The 19,320-nt window shown below is 46.9% G+C and overlaps 1 protein-coding gene across 4 annotated transcripts in view; it reads right to left on the bottom strand.

Annotated features, from left to right (window-relative positions):
- The window catches only part of dennd2da (DENN/MADD domain containing 2Da), a 78,542-nt gene that overhangs the window by 18,922 nt on the left and 40,300 nt on the right, over window positions 1–19,320 (bottom strand). For 2 of the 4 annotated variants that reach the window (XM_072449341.1, XM_072449343.1), the window contains 7 exons: window positions 14,527–14,574; window positions 14,364–14,462; window positions 13,818–13,984; window positions 13,176–13,288; window positions 12,959–13,028; window positions 12,223–12,300; window positions 1,430–1,570 (listed from right to left, as the gene is read on the bottom strand). In XM_072449341.1, the coding sequence (XP_072305442.1) occupies window positions 1,430–1,570; window positions 12,223–12,300; window positions 12,959–13,028; window positions 13,176–13,288; window positions 13,818–13,984; window positions 14,364–14,462; window positions 14,527–14,574 (716 nt within the window). The remainder of the gene's footprint in view (window positions 1–1,429; window positions 1,571–12,222; window positions 12,301–12,958; window positions 13,029–13,175; window positions 13,289–13,817; window positions 13,985–14,363; window positions 14,463–14,526; window positions 14,575–19,320) is intronic. The other 2 variants (XM_072449342.1, XM_072449344.1) reach the window with 1 other exon arrangement.

Raw genomic sequence — 19,320 nt, 5'->3', positions numbered from 1 at the left:
GTGAGAACAGCTGAATGATGGGACCGGGAGCAGTGGGATTCCAGTGGAGGATGGCCCGGTGTGGCTCCCCTGTGCTGGGCGAGGTGAGGCCTGGGTTGGGCCGATGCAACAGAAGGAAAGAGGTCGATCCATTGAAAGGTATGAAACTAGTGTGTATTCGAGCGAGAGCTTCCGCCGCCATGGGGCGTGTGCACGACGTCATGAACACAGGTGGATGTGATCTGGATGTTTAAATAGTGTAGGAAGGGGCGTGGTCCTGCTCCCGAACTTAAGATAAAAAACGTATCTTCATTAATAGTATGTTTAGGGTCCAAGTACCTTTGGAAGTTATGAAGGTACATGAAACCATCCTTGGAGGAAAATGCAACTCCACATGAGGCATATTTACCATCCCTTAAAAAGATCCTGGGGAGAGCACTGGTCACTACAAACAGAATGCACTGTAATATAAAGCCACTAAATTGGCATGTTGTTGCACTCCGCTTGGAAATCGCTCCAGTAACATTTTCCAATAAAATATTTTTTTAAGAAACGTAGATTTTTTTGAAATTACAGAAATATTGCGATTTAGTTTAAAATTGACCATGAAATTCACCATGCTTCAAAATTCATAACATTTCTTTGCTCATGGGTTTCTTGTCTCCAAATTTGAAGTGTTTATGCCAAAAGTACGACGAGGTGCACTTTTGTCAGCGCTGTGTTTGATCCAATATGGCCGACTTCCTGTATGACTTAGGGCATGTTTTTCCTTTGCAGGGACAATTCTCGTCCTTCGGCTCGGGGCTAATAACTTGAAATACTGTATGTAATGAAAACCACATGCCTTTCTCAGTCAGGCATTCCCTCATCAGGATTTGGTGTTACCACTGATGACGTGTCTGATGATGATTCATGGACTTAAAAAATGTATTAAATTCAATGTATTTTCATAAAACATTACAACAGCAGTTGCCTCATAGAAGGACCATAAAATAGAGAAGCAGATTAAAGAATGTTCACAGGAAATTAGCAAATGAATAAATGTCCCAGCATCCCCTGTCCTTAAAGCCTCTTTGTGCAAGAAAAACTACAAAACCTTTTAGGAAAAAATAGAGGCATCAAGGAGAATCACAGAAGGAGAGATTCTACTCCCACATGGTCTAGGGCTGACACACTTCAAAAGAGCACAAGACCTCCGGATCTAACTATAATGTCACATTCAGGAACATTGTAAAGCGAGAGCTAAATACAACTTCAGGTCCTCAAATGCTTTGGTTTGTGGCAGAGGAAATGAAGATGGACTCACGATCGAATCCTTGTAACAGACTGGGCCATGTCACAGTTTGTTTCAGTGATTCCGTTTATTGTAGCTTTTGCTCCTCCTCCTGTTGGTCAGCCTGAGCTCTCAGAACACTGAGCTCTCAGAACACTGAGCTCTCAGAACACTGACCTCTGTGCCTGACTCGGGGATGAAACTCTTGATCTCCACCGTGTTTCCTGGAGCGGGGAACGAGGCCTCGCGAAGCTTTTGCATGAACGGGTAGATCATCGCCATGGAGATCTGACGCCGCTTCTCCACCTCATCAAAGATCTGACGGAGAAGATTGAACAAAGTTAAAGTGTTGACTATATAAATAATGGTAGTGGTATATTTCTGGACTAAACAGACTCTAAAACACATTCAAACTTTTTAAATAAAGACATTAAATCAGAACTTCAAACTCCTTATTCTGTCAGCATATTTATGTATGTATTTATATTTTTAGTTTAGACCTTTTAGCTTTTACTCCCATTCTTTCTTTTTTGCTGAGGCCATGGCTATATTTTTTCCTCTCAGATGTGCTTTAGAAGCATCCCAAAGGATGGACGGGGAAGTTTCACCATTTTCATTCTCCGCCAGATAAGTTTTAATGTCGTCTGAAATGTTTTTCCTTAAACAAAGGGTCATTAAGCAGCTGCATTGAACATAGCTCCACAGTGCTCCACAGTGTATTTTTTCGTCTTTCCTCCAAATCTATAGTAATGTAGAGCATGATCACTTAAGTCTATTGTGCCTGATTCTGCCTCTGTGATTTTAGATCTGGATTTATTGAGAATGAAGAATTATGTGGATTAGAAAAATCTATTTCTTTTTTTTAATAGCAAAATCTGGTTAGTTTCTCAGGTTCTATTTTGCCTTAATATGAACCTCGCTGTCTTTGATAGAGTGGTTTGTGGCTTTAAGATGAAGATGCACAGCGCTCTGTGGTCCTGAACTCCAGTGTCTTCTGAGCTGATAGAGCCTCTGTGCAGTGGCTGTTTAGTCTCACTATGTGGCGCTCTTTACATTGTGCATTTACAAGTGCATTGGACAGAATAAACTACATTGCTCTGTTTTTGTGTTGCATCTTGTCTTTAGGGTGAACCAGTTTTTGTATTTTATAGGGCTGATATTAAACAAAGAAGTTGGTTTGAAAATAAAGAAAGTGAAACCAGACTTCGTCTATCAGGAGGTCCCGCAAGGTGGGGAAGTCCTACTCAGAGTAGGATAAATAGCTTAAATTCCCAGTATTGATTTGCAGATTGAGAATCACTCGGAAGAGTGTCGAAACACACAAGTCCAGATGACTACAACTGAATCTTTTTTTACAGTAAAAGTTATTTTTCCAAATACTAATGTGGTAGACAACTCCTTTATCCATTGTTGTCTCTCAGGTCGTTCTTACAGTTACCATTTCATGGCTATTACCCTTTTTACTTGAACAAGGCTGATATTTAATCGGTGGTCCATTCTTTACTTTAAAGAAACACTTCCTGGGTATACAGTGAAGAAATTGAGCATTTCAACTGTGAGAGACAGAAAGACAAAACAAATTCGGAAATCACATTGCTCAGGAGACCAATATTACGTGTGCTATTACTTTTGACATTTGAACAACTTGTACTTTTTGCAGTATTTGCAAAAGTATCAGTATTTTTACACTTTCCAGCTCCCGACCGTCTGCGCGTTTCAACTCCTTAACACTTTAACCTATTTCAACAAGTTATACCTCATTACGATCGCTTTCACTGTCTAATTATTGCTATAACTTTTGATATTTGCACTACTTGTACTTTTTGCAGTATTTACAAAAGTATCAGTACTTTCTTGAAATGAATGGAGCATTGAACACAATTCAGTTTTTCAACAAATATTCAACCTTCCACACTTTAAAACACTTTCAACACATTCAAAATTCAACTAAATAGTACTTACACACATGTAGTACTCTTACACACATGTAGTACTTTTACACACATGCAGTACTTTTACACAAAAAAGCAATTTTACACAATTAAACTACTTTACACCACTTAACACTTCAACAAATTAATACTTACACACACATGTAGTACTCTTACACACACATGTAGTAAACATGTAGTACTCTTACACACACATGTAGTACGCTTACACACACAAAAAAGCAATTTTACACAAGTAAACTACTTTACACAACTTTACACTTCAACAAATTATTACTTACACACCTAGTATTCTTCCACACATGTAGTACTTAAGATAAGATAAGATAAGATATTCCTTTATTGTCCCACATGGGGAAATTTCATTGGTGCAACGCAGGTAGATACAGAGGTAGATACAGAAGAACAGATCACTTATAGGAAGTCTGAAAAACACTCCCAGCAGAAGATCTCCTATAAATAAACAAAAACTCCCATAGACAAATAAATAAACAATAAATACATAAATACCATTGCATGTGATCACGACAGTAATTGCACATGAACATGTGTCACGACAGCACATAGATTGCACATGAATTTCACAGTAATTGCACATGAATTCCAACAGCAATTGCACATTTGACAAAATTGCACATCAGTATTAAGTTAGGTCAGTATTGCGAGTGTTCAGTACAAACAGTTTTTGTTATAAAGTCTGACAGCAGCAGGAAGGAAAGACCTACGGAACCTTTCCTTCACACAGCGAGGGTGGATCAGTCTCTCACTGAAGCTGCTCTCCAGAGCGGAGAGAGTGTCCTGCAGGGGGTGGCACTCATGGTCCAGCATAGATGTGAATCTAGCCAGGACCCTCCTGTCCCCCACCTCCTGCACCGAGTCCAGAGCACAGCCCAGGACGGAGCTGGACTTCTTGATGACTCTGTCCAGCCTCTTCCTCTCCCTCTCTGTGATGCTGCTGCTCCAGCAGGCCACACCGTACAGGAGGGCTGATGCCACCACAGAGTCGTAGAAGGTCTTCAGAAGTGGCCCTGTCACTCCAAAAGACCTGAGTCTCCTCAGGAGGTAGAGCCAACTCTGGCTCTTCCTGTACAGTGAGTCTGTGTTATGAGTCCAGTCCAGTTTGTGGTTCAGATGAACACCCAGGTACTTGTATGAGTCCACTCTCTCAATGTCCCGTCCCTGGATGTTCACTAGCGAGGGGGCAGTGGGGTGGCGTCTGCAGAAATCCACCACCATCTCCTTGGTCTTCCCCGCGTTGATGAGGAGGTGGTTCCGCTGACACCAGTCCACAAAGTCCTGCGCCAGTCCCCTGTACTCCTCGTCATCGTCGTCCGTGATGAGTCCGATGATGGCAGAGTCGTCAGAGAACTTCTGCAGGACACAGCTGTCCGTGTCATGTCTGAAGTCAGCAGTGTAAAGGGTGAAGAGAAAGGGCGCGAGGACAGTGCCCTGGGGCGCCCCCACACTGCAGGTCCGAGTGTCAGACACACAGTTCCGGGCTCTCACAAACTGGGGTCGGTCTGTGAGGTAGTCCAAGATCCACTCTGCCAGGTCATACTCCACACCAGCCGTCTCCAGCTTGTCCCTCAGGAGCAGCGGCTGGATGGTGTTGAAGGCGCTGGAAAGATCGAAGAACAGGATCCTCACAGAGCTGCCAGGCTTTTCCAGGTGAGAGAGAGAGCGGTGCAGCAGGGAGATGACGGCGTCCTCCACTCCGATGCCAGACCGATATGCAAACTGCAGCGGGTCCATGGCTGAGCTCACAGTGGAGCGGAGGTGGTCCAGGACCAGCCGTTCCAGTGTCTTCATCAGGTGGGACGTGAGAGCCACTGGCCTGAAGCTGTTGAGGTCTTTGGGGCGCGGTGTCTTAGGCACAGGTACCAGACAGGAGGTCTTCCAGACCTGTGGTACCACCCTCAGCTTCAGGCTCATGTTGAAGACATGCTCCATAACTCCACACAGTTCATCTCCGCAGGACTTAAGGAGCCTGGGGCTGATGCCGTCAGGTCCTGCTGCCTTACTCACTTTAATCCTCTTCAGCTCACTCCTCACCTGTGCTGCTGTGACAGTCAGTGGTTGGCAGGGGGACCGTGTGCTGGGGGGATGGGTGAGTCCAGGCGAAGTGGGGAGCTGATGGTCCGGGGCAGATAAGCGAAGAGGAACAGATGCAGGGCATTGTCCAGCTGTGGAAGGGGGAGCATGCAGCTGTGCAGGGGGAGGGGCGGGTGACCGATCAAACCTCAAGAAGTGAGCATTTAAATCATTCACCCACTGTAGGTCCCCCTCTGTCTGGGCAGGGGGGATTTTGAAGCCTGAGATGGTTTTCAGGCTCCTCCACACTCCCAGAATGTTCTTTTGCTGCAGCTGCTCCTCCATCCTCCTCTTGTAGCCGGCTTCAGCCTGCCTGATCTTCCTCCTCAGCTCCTTCTGCACAGTCCTCAGCTCCTCCTTGTTCCCTGACCTGAAGGCTCTCTTCTTCTCCTTCAGCAGAGCCTTCAGTTCACGGTTAATCCATGGCTTATTGTTTGGAAAACACCGCACCGTCCGGGAGGGAACAGTGTTCTCAAAACAGAAGTTGATGTAGTCCTTGATGCACTCTGTGATGGTGTTGATGTCCTCCCCATGTGGGTCATAAAGCTCAGTCCAGACAGTGGTGCTGAAGCAGTCCCTCAGAGCCTCCTCGCTCTCAGCAGACCACATCCTCACCTCACGGGACACCACAGGCTGCCGGCGCACGATGGGTTCATACACAGGCCTCAGATGTACAAGGTTGTGGTCCGAGCTGCCCAGGGGAGGGAGGGGGGAAGAGGAATAAGCCTCCTTGGTGTTAGCAAAAAACAAGTCCAATATTCTATTCTCTCTGGTGGGGCAGGTAACATACTGGGTGTATGTTGGTAGAACAGAAGAGGGAGAAGCGTGGTTAAAGTCACCAGAGATGAGGAAGAGAGCCTGTGGATGCTGTGTTTGCAGCCTACAAGTGCAGGAGAGCAGTGCTTCACAAGCATTTTCAGCATTGGCAGACGGGGCCACATAGACTGCGATCAAAATCACATGTGAGAACTCCCGGGGCAGATAATATGGCCTCATGCCAATAGCCAATAGTTCAATATCCTTGTTACATAGCTGCTCCCTCACTGTGCAGTGTTCGGGTTTGGACCAGCTCGTGTTCACATACCCCGCCAGACCTCCACCTCCTTTCTTCCCGCTTTCTCTCGTTCTGTCCGCCCGCAGCAGATGAAAATTGTCCAAACCTACAATAGAGTCTGGCATTTCTGCTGTTAACCAGGTCTCTGTGAAAATCAAGACGCTGCTGTCCCTATAAATCCTCTGGGACCGCATGAGGCTCGCTATTTCCGTCATTTTATTTTGAAGGGACCTCACGTTACCCATGACTACGGCGGGAACGACTTCCTGTTTTCTCCTCTCTTCTCTCGGAGTTTACGTCCAGCCCGTCTGCCTCGTTGCGTTTTCCTTAGGATGTCCGCCGGGATAACGTGACGATCTCCGGGTAAGACGACTGTTCTCCGCAGTTTCATGAGTTCCTCCTTTGTGTAAACGCGGTACGGCACCGGCCGGGGGGCGGGGCCGGAGCCGGGGGACTCAGAGCCAAGACACATCGCAACGACACGACGAAAACACTCAATCCAGCCGAATAAAGTCAAAACAAGTTAATTTAAAGCGATTCCAGTGCGTGTCCCGATCGTTCGTGAAGTTCCTCTTTCATATAAACGTGTATATAAACGTGTACCGACGACACGCCGTACTTTAGCGCGGCCGGAGGGCGCGGGGGGGGGCTGGTGGGCTCGCTCACGTCACAACAACGCAACGAAAAACGCTCAAATCCAGCCGAAAAAAGTCAAAAACAGTTGAATAAAAAATACTATTCCAGCGCGTGTCCCTATCGTACAGTAAAATAGAAAAAATATACTAACTATATTTACAAAATACAGGAGATAAAGCACAATAAGTGTGAGAAAGAAGAGAGAGCGTTTACACCGGGCTGCCAGCTGTACCAGCGCCTTATGACGTCTTACTTTTACGCACATGCAGTACTTTTACACAATTTCAGCAATTTTACACAACTAAACTACTTTACACAACTTCAGTACTTACACACATGCATTACTCTTACACAAATGTAGTACTTTTACACACAAAAGTACTTTTTACACAAATTTTGCACATTACACTTCTTTAGACTACTTCACACTACTGCACAATCAAACGTCTTTACACAACTTCACACTTCAACGAATTAGTACTTACACACATGTTGTACTATTACACACTTTTAGCAAGAATGCAGACACTCACAATGGCTTCAGCCATTGCAAATTCTAGTTATTATTTTTACTTTTTATTACGAATATAAGAGGTGTTTATGAAGTTTTTATGAGAGCCTTTCTATAAGTTATCTGTTCTTTGTTGTTTACTTCTGTACCTACTTTGTGTTGCAACTCTGGAATTTCCCCATTGTGGGACAAATAAAGTCTTATCTTATTTTATATTCCGATTCCGAGTGATGTGGTGCCGGGGGTTCCTGTACAGGCCTTATACTGAGAGTAACGTGGTGCCGGGGGTTCCTGTACAGGCCTTATACTGAGAGTAACGTGGTGCCGGGGGTTCCTGTACAGGCCTTATACTGAGAGTAACGTGGTGCCGGGGGTTCCTGTACAGGCCTTATACTGAGAGTAACGTGGTGCCGGGGGTTCCTGTACAGGCCTTATACTGAGAGTAATGTGGTGCCGGGGGTTCCTGTACAGGCCTTATACTGAGAGTAATGTGGTGCCGGGGGTTCCTGTACAGGCCTTATACTGAGAGTAATGTGGTGCCGGGGGTTCCTGTACAGGCCTTATACTGAGAGTAATGTGGTGCAGGGGGTTCCTGTACAGGCCTTATACTAAAAGTAATGTGGTGCCGGGGGTTCCTGTACAGGCCTTATACTGAGAGCAATGTGGTGCCGGGGGTTCCTGTACAGGTCTTATACTGAGAGTAATGTGGTGCCGGGGGTTCCTGTACAGGCCTTATACTGAGAGTAATGTGGTGCCGGGGGTTCCTGTACCGGTCTTACTGGCAGATGACAGACGCTTGAGTCTGACGGAGGAAGTTAAGAATCCCTAGGTCAAATCTGTGCTTACAACATGGAAGGAGCTGATCAGAACATACAAACTAAACATATAAGTTGCAATCTTAAACCATTTTTAATGTGATTTTTTTAATGTTTGTTTGTTTAATTTGTTGTCAAGTAAATGACTTTTTATCTTAAGTAGTACCACCAGTACTACTTACACACATGTACTTTTACACAAGAATGCAGACACTCGCAATGGCTTCAGCCATTGCATATTATCTAGTTTTTAAATGGACTTCCTTGATAGACTTTGGACTCAATGGGAGCTGCCGTAATTTTATTTGTTTTGCCATACTGTGCCATTTATGATGATTATCCACCCATCTTCTACCGCTTTATCCAGGGCCGGGTCGCGGGGGCAGCAGTCTAAGCAGGGACTCCCAGACTTCCCTTTCCCCAGACACTTCCTCCAACGCCTCCGGGGGGATCCCGAGGCATTCCCAGGCCAGCCGAGAGACATAGTCCCTCCAGCGTGTCCTGGGTCTTCCCCGGGGCCTCTTCCTGGTGGGACATGCCCGAAACACCTCCCCAGGAGACATCCAGAACAGATACCCGAGCCACCTTAGCTGGAGGAGCAGCGGCTCTACTCCGAGCTCCCCCCGTGTGACTGAGCTCCTCACCCTATCTCTAAAGGAGCGCCCTGCCACCTTATGCGGAGGAAACTCATTTCGACCGCTTGTATCCGCGATCTTGTCCTTTCGGTCATTACCCAAAGCTCATGACCATAGGTGAGGGCAGGAACGTAGACCGACTGGTAAATCGAGAACTTTGCCTTTCGACTCAGCTCCTTCTTCACCACAACAGTCGATGCAGCGACTGCATCACTGCAGCCGCTGCATCGATCCAACTGTCAATCTCACGCTCCATCCTTCCCTTACTCGTGAACAAGACCCTGAGATACTTGAACTCCTCCACTTGGGGCAAGGACTCCCCACCCACCGGGAGAGGGCAAGCCACCTTTTTCCGGTTGAGAACCATGACCTCGGATTTGGAGGTGCTGATTCTCATCCCAGCCGCTTCACACTCGGCTACAAACCATCCCAGTGCATGTTGCAGGTCCGGGTTTGATGGAGCCATCAGGACCACATCGTCTGCAAACAGCAGAGATGATCCTCCTGTGGTCCCCAAACTGGACACCCTCCGACCCCTGACCACACCCTCCAACCCTTGACTGCGCCTAGAAATTATGTCCATAAAAACGATGAAGCGAACCGGTGACAAAGGGCAGCCCTGAAGAGTCCAACATGCACTAGGAACAGGTCTGACTTACTGCCGGCAATGAACACAGCTCCTGCTCCGGTCATACAGGGACCGGACAGCCCTGAGAAAAGGGCCCCGGACCCCGTACTCCCAGAGCACCCCCCAAAGGACACCCCGAGATACACGGTCAAAAGCCTTCTCCAGATCCACAAAGCATGTGGACTGGTTGGGCAAACTCTGATGAACCCTCGAGCACCCGATGGAGAGTCTAGAGCTGGTCAAGTGTTCCACGACCAGGATCAAAAGCACTCTGCTCCTCCTGAATCCGAGGTTCGACTATCGGTCGGATTCTCCTCTCCAGGACCTGGAATAGACCTTACCAGGGAGGCTGAGGAGTCTGTAGTTGGAACACACCCTCCGGTCCCCCTTCTTGAACAGAGGGACCACCACCCCGGTCTGCCAGTCCAGAGGCACTGTCCCCTGACCGCCACGCGATGTTGCAGAGACGTGTCAGCCAAGACAGTCCTACGACATCCAGAAACTTTAGGTACTCAGGGCGGACCTCATCCACCCCCGGAGCCACTGAGGAGCTTGAGAACAACCTCAGTGACTTCAGCTTGGGTGATGGACGAGTCAGCCTCTGAGTCCCCGGTCTCTGCTTCCTCTTCAGAAGACGTGACGGTGGGATTAAGGAGGTCCTCAAAGTATTCCTTCTACTGTCCGACGACATCCCCAGTCGAGGTCAGCAGGTTTCCACCCGCACCGTAAACGGTGTTGGTGAAGCGCTGCTTTACCCTCCTGAGGCGCCGGACGGTTTGCCAGAATTTCTTTGGGGCTGACCGATTCCTCCATGGCCTCCCTGAACTCCTCCCAGCCCCGGGTTTTTGCCTCTGCGACAGCACGAGCTGCGGCCAGCTTGGCCTGCCGATACCTGTCAATGACCTGAGGAGACCTACAAGCCAGAGTGGCCTGATAGGCCTCCTTCTCCAGCCTGACGACATCCTTTACTTTCGGTGTCCACCACCGGGTTCGGGGGTTGCCGCCATGACAGGCACCAGAGACCTTGCGACCACAACTCCGAGCAGCCGCATCAACAATGGAGGCGGAGAACATGGTCCACTCGGACTCAATGTCCCCAGCCTCCCCCGGGACATGGGAGAAGCTCTCCCGTTGGTGCGAGTTGAATTCCCTACTGACAGAGGGCTCCGCAAGACGTTCCCAACAGACCCTTATATTGCGCTTGGGTCTGCCAAGTCTGTCCGGCTTCCTCCTCCACCAGCGGATCCAACTCACCACCAGATGGTGCTCTACAGCTCCGCCCCTCTCTTCACCCGAGTGTCCAAGACACGCGGCCGGAGGTTAGATGACACGACAACAAAGTCGATCATTGACCTCCGGCCTGTGTCCTGGTGCCACGTGCACTGATGGACACCCTTGTGCTTGAACATGGTGTTCGTTATGGAAAATCTGTGGTTAGCACAGAAGTCCAATAACTGAACACCGCTCGGGTTCAGATCGGGGAAACCGTTCTTCCCGATCACCCCTCTCCAGGTGTCACTGTCATTGTCCACGTGGGCGTTGAAGTCCCCAGTAGAACAACGGAGTCCCCGGTCGGTGCACTGTCCAGTACCCCTCCCAAGGACTCCAAGAAGGCCGAGTACTCTGCACTGCTGTTCGGCCCGTAGGCCGCCACAACAGTGAGAGACCTGTCCCCCACCCGAAGGCGAAGGGACACGACCCTTTCGTTCACCGGGTGAACTCCAACACGTGGCGGCTGAGCTGAGGGGCTATAAGCCCACACCAGCCCCGCCCACACCAGCCCCGCCTCTCCCCCCGGGCAACACCAGAGAAGTGGAGCGTCCAGCCCCTCTCGACAAGATGGTTTCAGAGCCCAAATTGTGCGTGGAGGTGAGGCCGACTATATCTAGTCGATATCACTCAACCTCCCGCACAAGCTCAGGCTCTTTCCCCCCCGGCGAGGTGACGTTCCATGTCCCCAGAGTTAGTCTCTGTGTCCGGAGATCTGGTCGCCGAGGCCCCTGCCGTCGACTGCCGCCCAGATCACACTGCACCGATAATTATGATTATGATTTATTTTGCTCTTGCTCTCAGGCCGTGTTCTTTGTTTTGTGTTTGTTTGTATTTCAAATTGGAAAAAATAAAAATTAATTTAAAAAGAACAGTGTTAAAGTTTCAAAAAAGATTGTTTTGCATAATATGTCCTTCAACAGAATGAACTAAACAAAATCTCAAGAGAGCTAGTGCCCTAAATTGCAAACTCAGCATTTACTGAATTCGAAAACCAGTGATTGGATCTTCCATGTGAAAGACAAACGTTCTCTGTCATAACCACACGGCACGGCACATCAGGCTAACATAAAGCACAGCCAGGACAAACCAGTTGCATTCTCTATGTCAAAATCAGAAAAGGTTTGATTGTCAATGACCAAATGTCAGAAACTAGGAACTTGCTTTAGAAATAAGGTGCAACATACAACAATGAAGAAGAAGAATAGCAACATTTGGCATGCATAACTAATAACTGAAGACTGAACATATGCAACAGAGGTTACATACAAAAGTTATTAGCATTATGAATGTTTTAATGTAACACTAAAGCAAATAACGCCTACAGTCGGAGCAGCTCTGCAGAAAGGTGCTCTCAGTAACGACAAGAGGGACGTTACCTTGGAGAAGAGTCCGAAGCAGGCCAGGCGGCTGATGATGCAGTAAGCCTCTGGAGGACGCGCTCCTTTACCTTTGGGCTACAGGACAAATATACTTTAAGGTTCTGAACATGACGTCTCTTAAAAAGTATCTGCTGTGATTCCAAATACATGTTCTTGTTTGTGGTAAAGCTGTTTAAAGAACACCGCCATGGTGACTTCTCTCAGACTCATTTAGATAAGGCCTTGCTCCCTCTGCAGCCGGCTGCTGTGCTGGAGGTTGGCGGTGCTCCTGCAGTCACGGCTCACGTGCTCACTCTGCAGCCGGCTGCAGTGCTGGAGGTCTGCGGTGCTCTTGACCTCCGGCCTAGGGTGTCCTGTTGCCACGTGCACTGATGGACACCCTTGTGCTTGAACATGGTGTTTGTTATGGACAATCCGTGGCTAGCACAGGAGTCCAATAACTGAACACCGCTCGGGTTCAGATCGGGGAAGCCGTTCTTCCTGATCACCTCTCTCCAGGTGTCACTGTCATTGCCCACGTGGGCGTTGAAGTCCCCCAGTAGAACAACGGAGTCCCCGGTCGGTGCACTGTCCAGTACCCCTCCCAAGGACTCCAAGAAGTAAAGTAAAGTATTCATCCAAACACTGCAGACACATAGGACCCAGCGTGACATCAGGCTCCAGGGGACAGTGGGCCCCCTGGAGCCTGATGCAGTGGGGCCCCTGGAATCAGACCACACAGGAGAACACTGACCAGAAGCCTCCTGCAGTAACCGTTCCTCCTGCTGCCATCCACCTCCGTCAGGACGAAGGAGAAGGTCTCACTGAAACACAGCAACAGAGTTCAGCCAGCATTCAGGGGTCAGGCTGGGGTCAGGCTGGGGTCAGGCTGGGCTCAGGCTAGGCTCAGGCTGGGCTCAGGCTGGGCTCAGGCTGGGCACAGGCTGGGCACAGGCTGGGCTCGGAAGTACCTGTGGTATTCAGTCAGAGGGGCCCAGTTAATGCCCTCTGGAAAACAGAACAGAGTGATGGCTTTCAAGATCTTCTCCTCTTCCTCTTGCTGGACGCGGCCCATCCCATCTCTCTAAGAACACAAGCTTTAGCATTAATATCTTTAGAACCAGAAACTGACTTTGTTATTTTTTATTATATCATGTTTTTTAAGATAAACAACACACAGAATTGAAACAGACGTTACATATTCTTTAAGTGGACTGTCCAGGTCAGAGGTTTAAACTTTTCCTGCAAAACTTCAATGGCTTCATCCCAGCCGTTCACCCGTCCTGAGGGGCAGATGCTCTTCTACACCCTCTGGTACCACTCACAGGGAGTCATGTCCTGGTCCTTCGCCGAAAGTTGTTGCACATGTGACAGTCTAGGTAGTTTTGGAAGCAGTTCCGGGTCTGTGTCGTGTTGGGGAACCTGGAGTCATGGTTTAGATATCCAAGCGAGTCCTTGCTTTGTTTCCATAACTAGCTAAAAAATTTCCTCTGATACTGTGCTCTGTGCACAGCCTGTACAGAGACAACTACACACACATATTACATATTAAAACTAAGGTCACCTTTTAAAACAATCCATTCTTTGTCTACAGCACATGTAAAAATACAGACCTTGGGGAACTGGTAGGAGATCTGCGGCTCGTAACTGCCCTGCTCCTTCTTCAGACTGACAACCACCAGGTACTCAAAAAAGTACTGTCCACTGGCATAGCGCTGCTGCCTGGATGTGTCCTCCAGCAGTGGCCCCAGAGGCTCCAGAGGCTCCAGCTCTTTGGCTTCTGTACAAACAACAGAGTTTTGCTACAGGTAAATATTTTTATCATAATTTGTGTTGATTCAATAAACAGACTTGTTTAAATCGTTAACTTTTACTGCCATTCAGTACGCTTGCATGTGAAACAGTGAACAGATGAGTCACATGAACAGATGCTATCTTCCAAAACCCTTGTACACATCTCTTAACATAAGAACTGTGCTTCAAAGTGGCTCCATGTGGCGGTGTCCAGGCTGCTGCTGCTGGTGTCTTTACATTTTCTTTTTTATTCCTGCTTTAGTGGTCTGGATCTGGTTTAATCAGGGTTTTTTGGGTTTAGCCCTGGATTTAGCCTCAGATTTAGCTCCCATTACAGGTCAGAGGAGATAACAAGTCATACTCACGCTCTTTCTTCCCTTTGCGGAAGGAGGAGAACATGGCGCTGACCCTCTTGAGGACCCCTTGTCCAGCACCTGCATCTTCTCCCGGAGGGCTGGGGCCTGCTGGAGAAGAGGGTAACATAAGCAGCGTACACAGAGTGAGCGTAGAGAAGCAGCATGTACTAACCATGCTTTGCTGAGATGTCTGAGATGAGAGCTCCTCGGGGCTGCTCACCTAAAGCACAGATAGAGCAATAAAGGAGAAAGAGCAGGTGAAACCGGGTCGTTCTGAGAGAAGGAAAACAGCACACTGTTGTGGAGCTGGCACTTTAGCGCTTTGGGGGACCAGTCAAATGTAGTGGTAAACGTAGAATGCTTTTGGTTTGCCCAACAAATAATTGTATGGATTGGCAAGATCAGACCAGGGCAACAAAGGTATTGGGTCAACATCTAATGTCTACAATGGATGCGTTTCAAGGCTGTGGCCTGTTTGTCTGTCTGTGAAGTGTTTGGCGTGGTTGCATCTAACGTTAAAGCATCTCAGGTGTCAGCGTGTCAACTAATTGGGAGCTTCCTCCATAGGAGCAGCCATTACTCTGAAAAGCAATCATTTCACAAGCCAGCGGGGATTTGAGTCTAGTTCAAATGTGCATCCAGACATCAAAGAAGTGTCTCTACAGTATCTGCCCCCAAAAACTGAAGAGGCTGAAGAGATACAGGCAACAACGTGGCAAGTAGCTGGCACTCGTGCCTCACAGCAAGAGAGAGAGTTGGCCTGATGAGGAGGCGTGGCTAACAGGTAGAGCGGAAAGACACCAGCAGTCAGATGAGCAGACTGTGACACTTTGTTTTCTTTGGTCCTGTAGCGTTACAGTTTGGTCTACATCAGACACCAGCTGGCTCACAGAAGTCAGAATTCCAATGTGGCGGCGACCGAAACAGAAGTTACTGGCCCCAACATGGTGGCGACCGAGACCGGTCCCGCTGACACAGCTCAGGCAATTATTTTCTCTCTTGGGTCCAATCCGCTCTCTTGTCCCTAACTCTAACCCTGACCCTAATCCAGTGTCTGAAGCGTATCGTGGGCCGCCATATAATTATTGTCTTTTTGGGCCGCCATATTGGAGCCAATTCTGACTTCTGTGAGCCAGCTGTTGTCTGATCTAGTGCCGACCGCAGCGTAACCAGATTAGTGTCTTCCTTGTTTACTCATCTTCTTTAGGATTAGGATCATCATCAGGTCAAAGGATCATTTTAAAGCCAAGTTTTGCTGCAACAATGTGAGGGGTGTCAACTCAAAGCGGTGCCATAATCGGATGTCGACTGACATTATTTTATTTGCACTCTCTCTTTTATGTCTTAAACTGTTTTGTGATTTCTGTCATGTCTCTGTAATTTTAATGCATTGTTCCTGTTATATGAAGCACTTTGAATTGCCTTGTGTATGAATTGTCCTCTAGAAATAGATGCTGTGTAAAACTGGGCGTGGAAACGGCACAAATGATCTGAGACTAAAAAGGATCTCTGTTCTACAAACAAACACTAAAACAGCAGGGAGCTTGGGCAATTGTCTAAGGACACGGGATGCTGGGACATTTGTTAAGGACACGGGACGCTGGGACATTGCCAAGTCCCTATGAACATTGTTTAATCTGTTTTTCAATGTCGCCCCTTGAGGCATTTTGGGCATCACAAAAATAAAGGTACTTGAATTGAACAGTCATCAAGAGCTACACTACGGTATCATAACTATAAAACATAAGTAAAACTTCCAAAGTAACTGCCAATAAAGCAGAGCAAAGCAGACAAAATTACAGAGACTGAGGAAGGATACAAACAGGGAGATTAGTGAACAAGACAAATACACTTTATTACTCACTTCTCCTGAAGTTTAAGTTAAACTGCAGCGTTCAAGTTTCACGTCCTCACATGAGTCGGTGAAGCTGCTGCAGATTATAGCTACAGTAAACTCAATTCCTGTGCATTTTATCGTCAACTTTTTGTGCATTAAAAGCTTTTATCTGCACTACTTCACCCAATTTCAAATATGATAATAACACAGTTTGGATGTTCATCTAAACTTTATTCTGAACAGGACACACCTGATGCTAGCTGTGCTGCTATACAGTATAAACATTAGACTTACACAAAATCAGCTGACAGTCTGTGAACGACACGTTTAGTCCCTACTTGGCTGGACTTGGCCCGAGGGGAAAGAGGGTACTATAAAAGTAGCTAGTTTGAGGAGGTAGCCCCAAATGGAAATGCACTAAAGCAGGGCTGAGTCGAGTAGAGTAGAGCCAAGTAGGTACTAATGGAAAAGGCCTATTCGTGTTTACAAGGTTGAAAGAACAAGCCAAGTGTTACATGATGTGTTTGCATGAGAAGCAGAGGGGACCAACATAGTGTCCATACATGGGAACACATTAACCCTTGACTACTAAAACACCACCTCAGCGAGACCACAAGCAGTCTTACAGTTAATGTTCTGTGTCAGAGGTCAAAAGTTATCAACAGTCAGATCCTACAGCGGAATGAAGCCCTGCCCAAAATGAAGCCCTGCCCAAAATGAAGCCCTGCCCAAAATGAAGCCCTGCCCAAGGGCCCCCCAACAAGTCCAAACACAAGACTGCAGGAGAGAGGAGACGCTGCATTCCTCTGCAGCCATCACATGAACAAACTAGAAGCACAATAACACACACACACACACACACACAAACACACAAACACACACCACTGTATGCACTATAACACACACACCACTGTATGCACTAGAACACACACACCACTGTATGCACTATAACACACACCAGTGTATGCACTATAACACACACACCACTGTATGCACTATAACACACACACCACTGTATGCACTATAACACACATCACTGTATGCACTATAACACACACGCACACACACACACACACAAACACACACAGAGACAAACAAACACCACTGTATGCACTATAACACACACACAAACACACACACACACACACACACAGACAAACACACACCACTGTATGCACTATAACACACAAACAAACACACACACACACACCACTGTATGCACTATAACACACACACAAACAAACAAACACACACACAAACACCACTGTATGCACTATAACACACACCACTGTATGCACTATAACACACACCACTGTATGTACTATAACACACACACCAATGTATGCACTATAACACACACCACTGAATGCACTATAACACACACCACTGTATGCACTAAAACACACACCACTGTATGCACAATAACACACACACTACTGTATGCACTATATCACACACCACTGTATGCACTAGAACACACACACACACACACACACCAATGTATGCACTATAACAAACACACCACTGTTTGCACTATAACACACATCACTGTATGCACTATAACACACACAAACACACACGCACACACACACACACACACACACAGACAAACACACACCACTGTATGCACTATAACACACACACAAACACACACACACACACACAGACACACACACCACTGTATGCACTATAACACACATCACTGTATGCATTATAACACACACACACTACTGTATGCACAATAACACACATCACTGTATGCACTATAACACACACAAACATACACACACACACACACACAGACACACACACCACTGTATGCACTATAACACACATCACTGTATGCATTATAACACACACACACTACTGTATGCACAATAACACACACCACTGTATGTACTATAACACACACACCAATGTATGCACTACAACACACACCACTGTATGCACTATAACACACAAAACTGTATGCACTAAAACACACACCACTGTATGCACAATAACACACACACTACTGTATGCACTATAACACACACCACTGTATGCACTAAAACACACACCACTGTATGCACAATAACACACACACCACTGTATGCACTATATCACACACCACTGTATGCACTATAACACACACACCACTGTATGCACTATAACACACACACCACTGTATGTACTATAGCACACACACCACTGTATGCACAATAACACACACACCACTGTATGCACTATAACACACACACCACTGTATGCACTATAACACACACACCACTGTATGCACTATATCACACACCACTGTATGCACTATAACACACACACCACTGTATGCATTATAACACACACACCACTGTATGTACTATAACACACACACCACTGTATGCACAATAACACACACACAACTGTATGCACTATAACACACACACCACGGTATGCACTATAACACACACACACCACTGTATGCACTATAACACACACACACCACTGTATGCATTATAACGCACACACCACTGTATGTACTATAACACACACACCACTGTATGTACTGTAACACACACACCACTGTATGCACTATAACACACATCACTGTATGCACTATAACACACACGCACACACACACACACACACACAGAGACAAACACACACCACTGTATGCACTATAACACACACACAAACACACTAACACACACACACACACAGACAAACACACACCACTGTATGCACTATAACACACACACAAACACACACACACACACACCACTGTATGCACTATAACACGCACACAAACACACACACACAAACAAACAAACACACACACAAACACCACTGTATGCACTATAACAGACACCACTGTATGTACTATAACACACACACCACTGTATGCACTATATCACACACCACTGTATGCACTATAACACACACACCACTGTATGCATTATAACACACACACCACTGTATGTACTATAACACACACACCACTGTATGCACAATAACACACACACCACTGTATGCTCTATAACACACACACCACTGTATGCACTATGACACACACACACCACTGTATGCACTATAACACACACACACCACTGTATGCATTATAACGCACACACCACTGTATGTACTATAACACACACA

This window comes from Eucyclogobius newberryi, unplaced genomic scaffold (genome assembly GCF_026437365.1).
Source record: "Eucyclogobius newberryi isolate DKJ021-1_F unplaced genomic scaffold, fEucNew1.0.hap1 SCAF_17, whole genome shotgun sequence".
In the NCBI taxonomy this organism is placed as follows: domain Eukaryota; kingdom Metazoa; phylum Chordata; class Actinopteri; order Gobiiformes; family Gobiidae; genus Eucyclogobius; species Eucyclogobius newberryi.
This window is presented reverse-complemented; position numbering and strand designations above follow the sequence as displayed.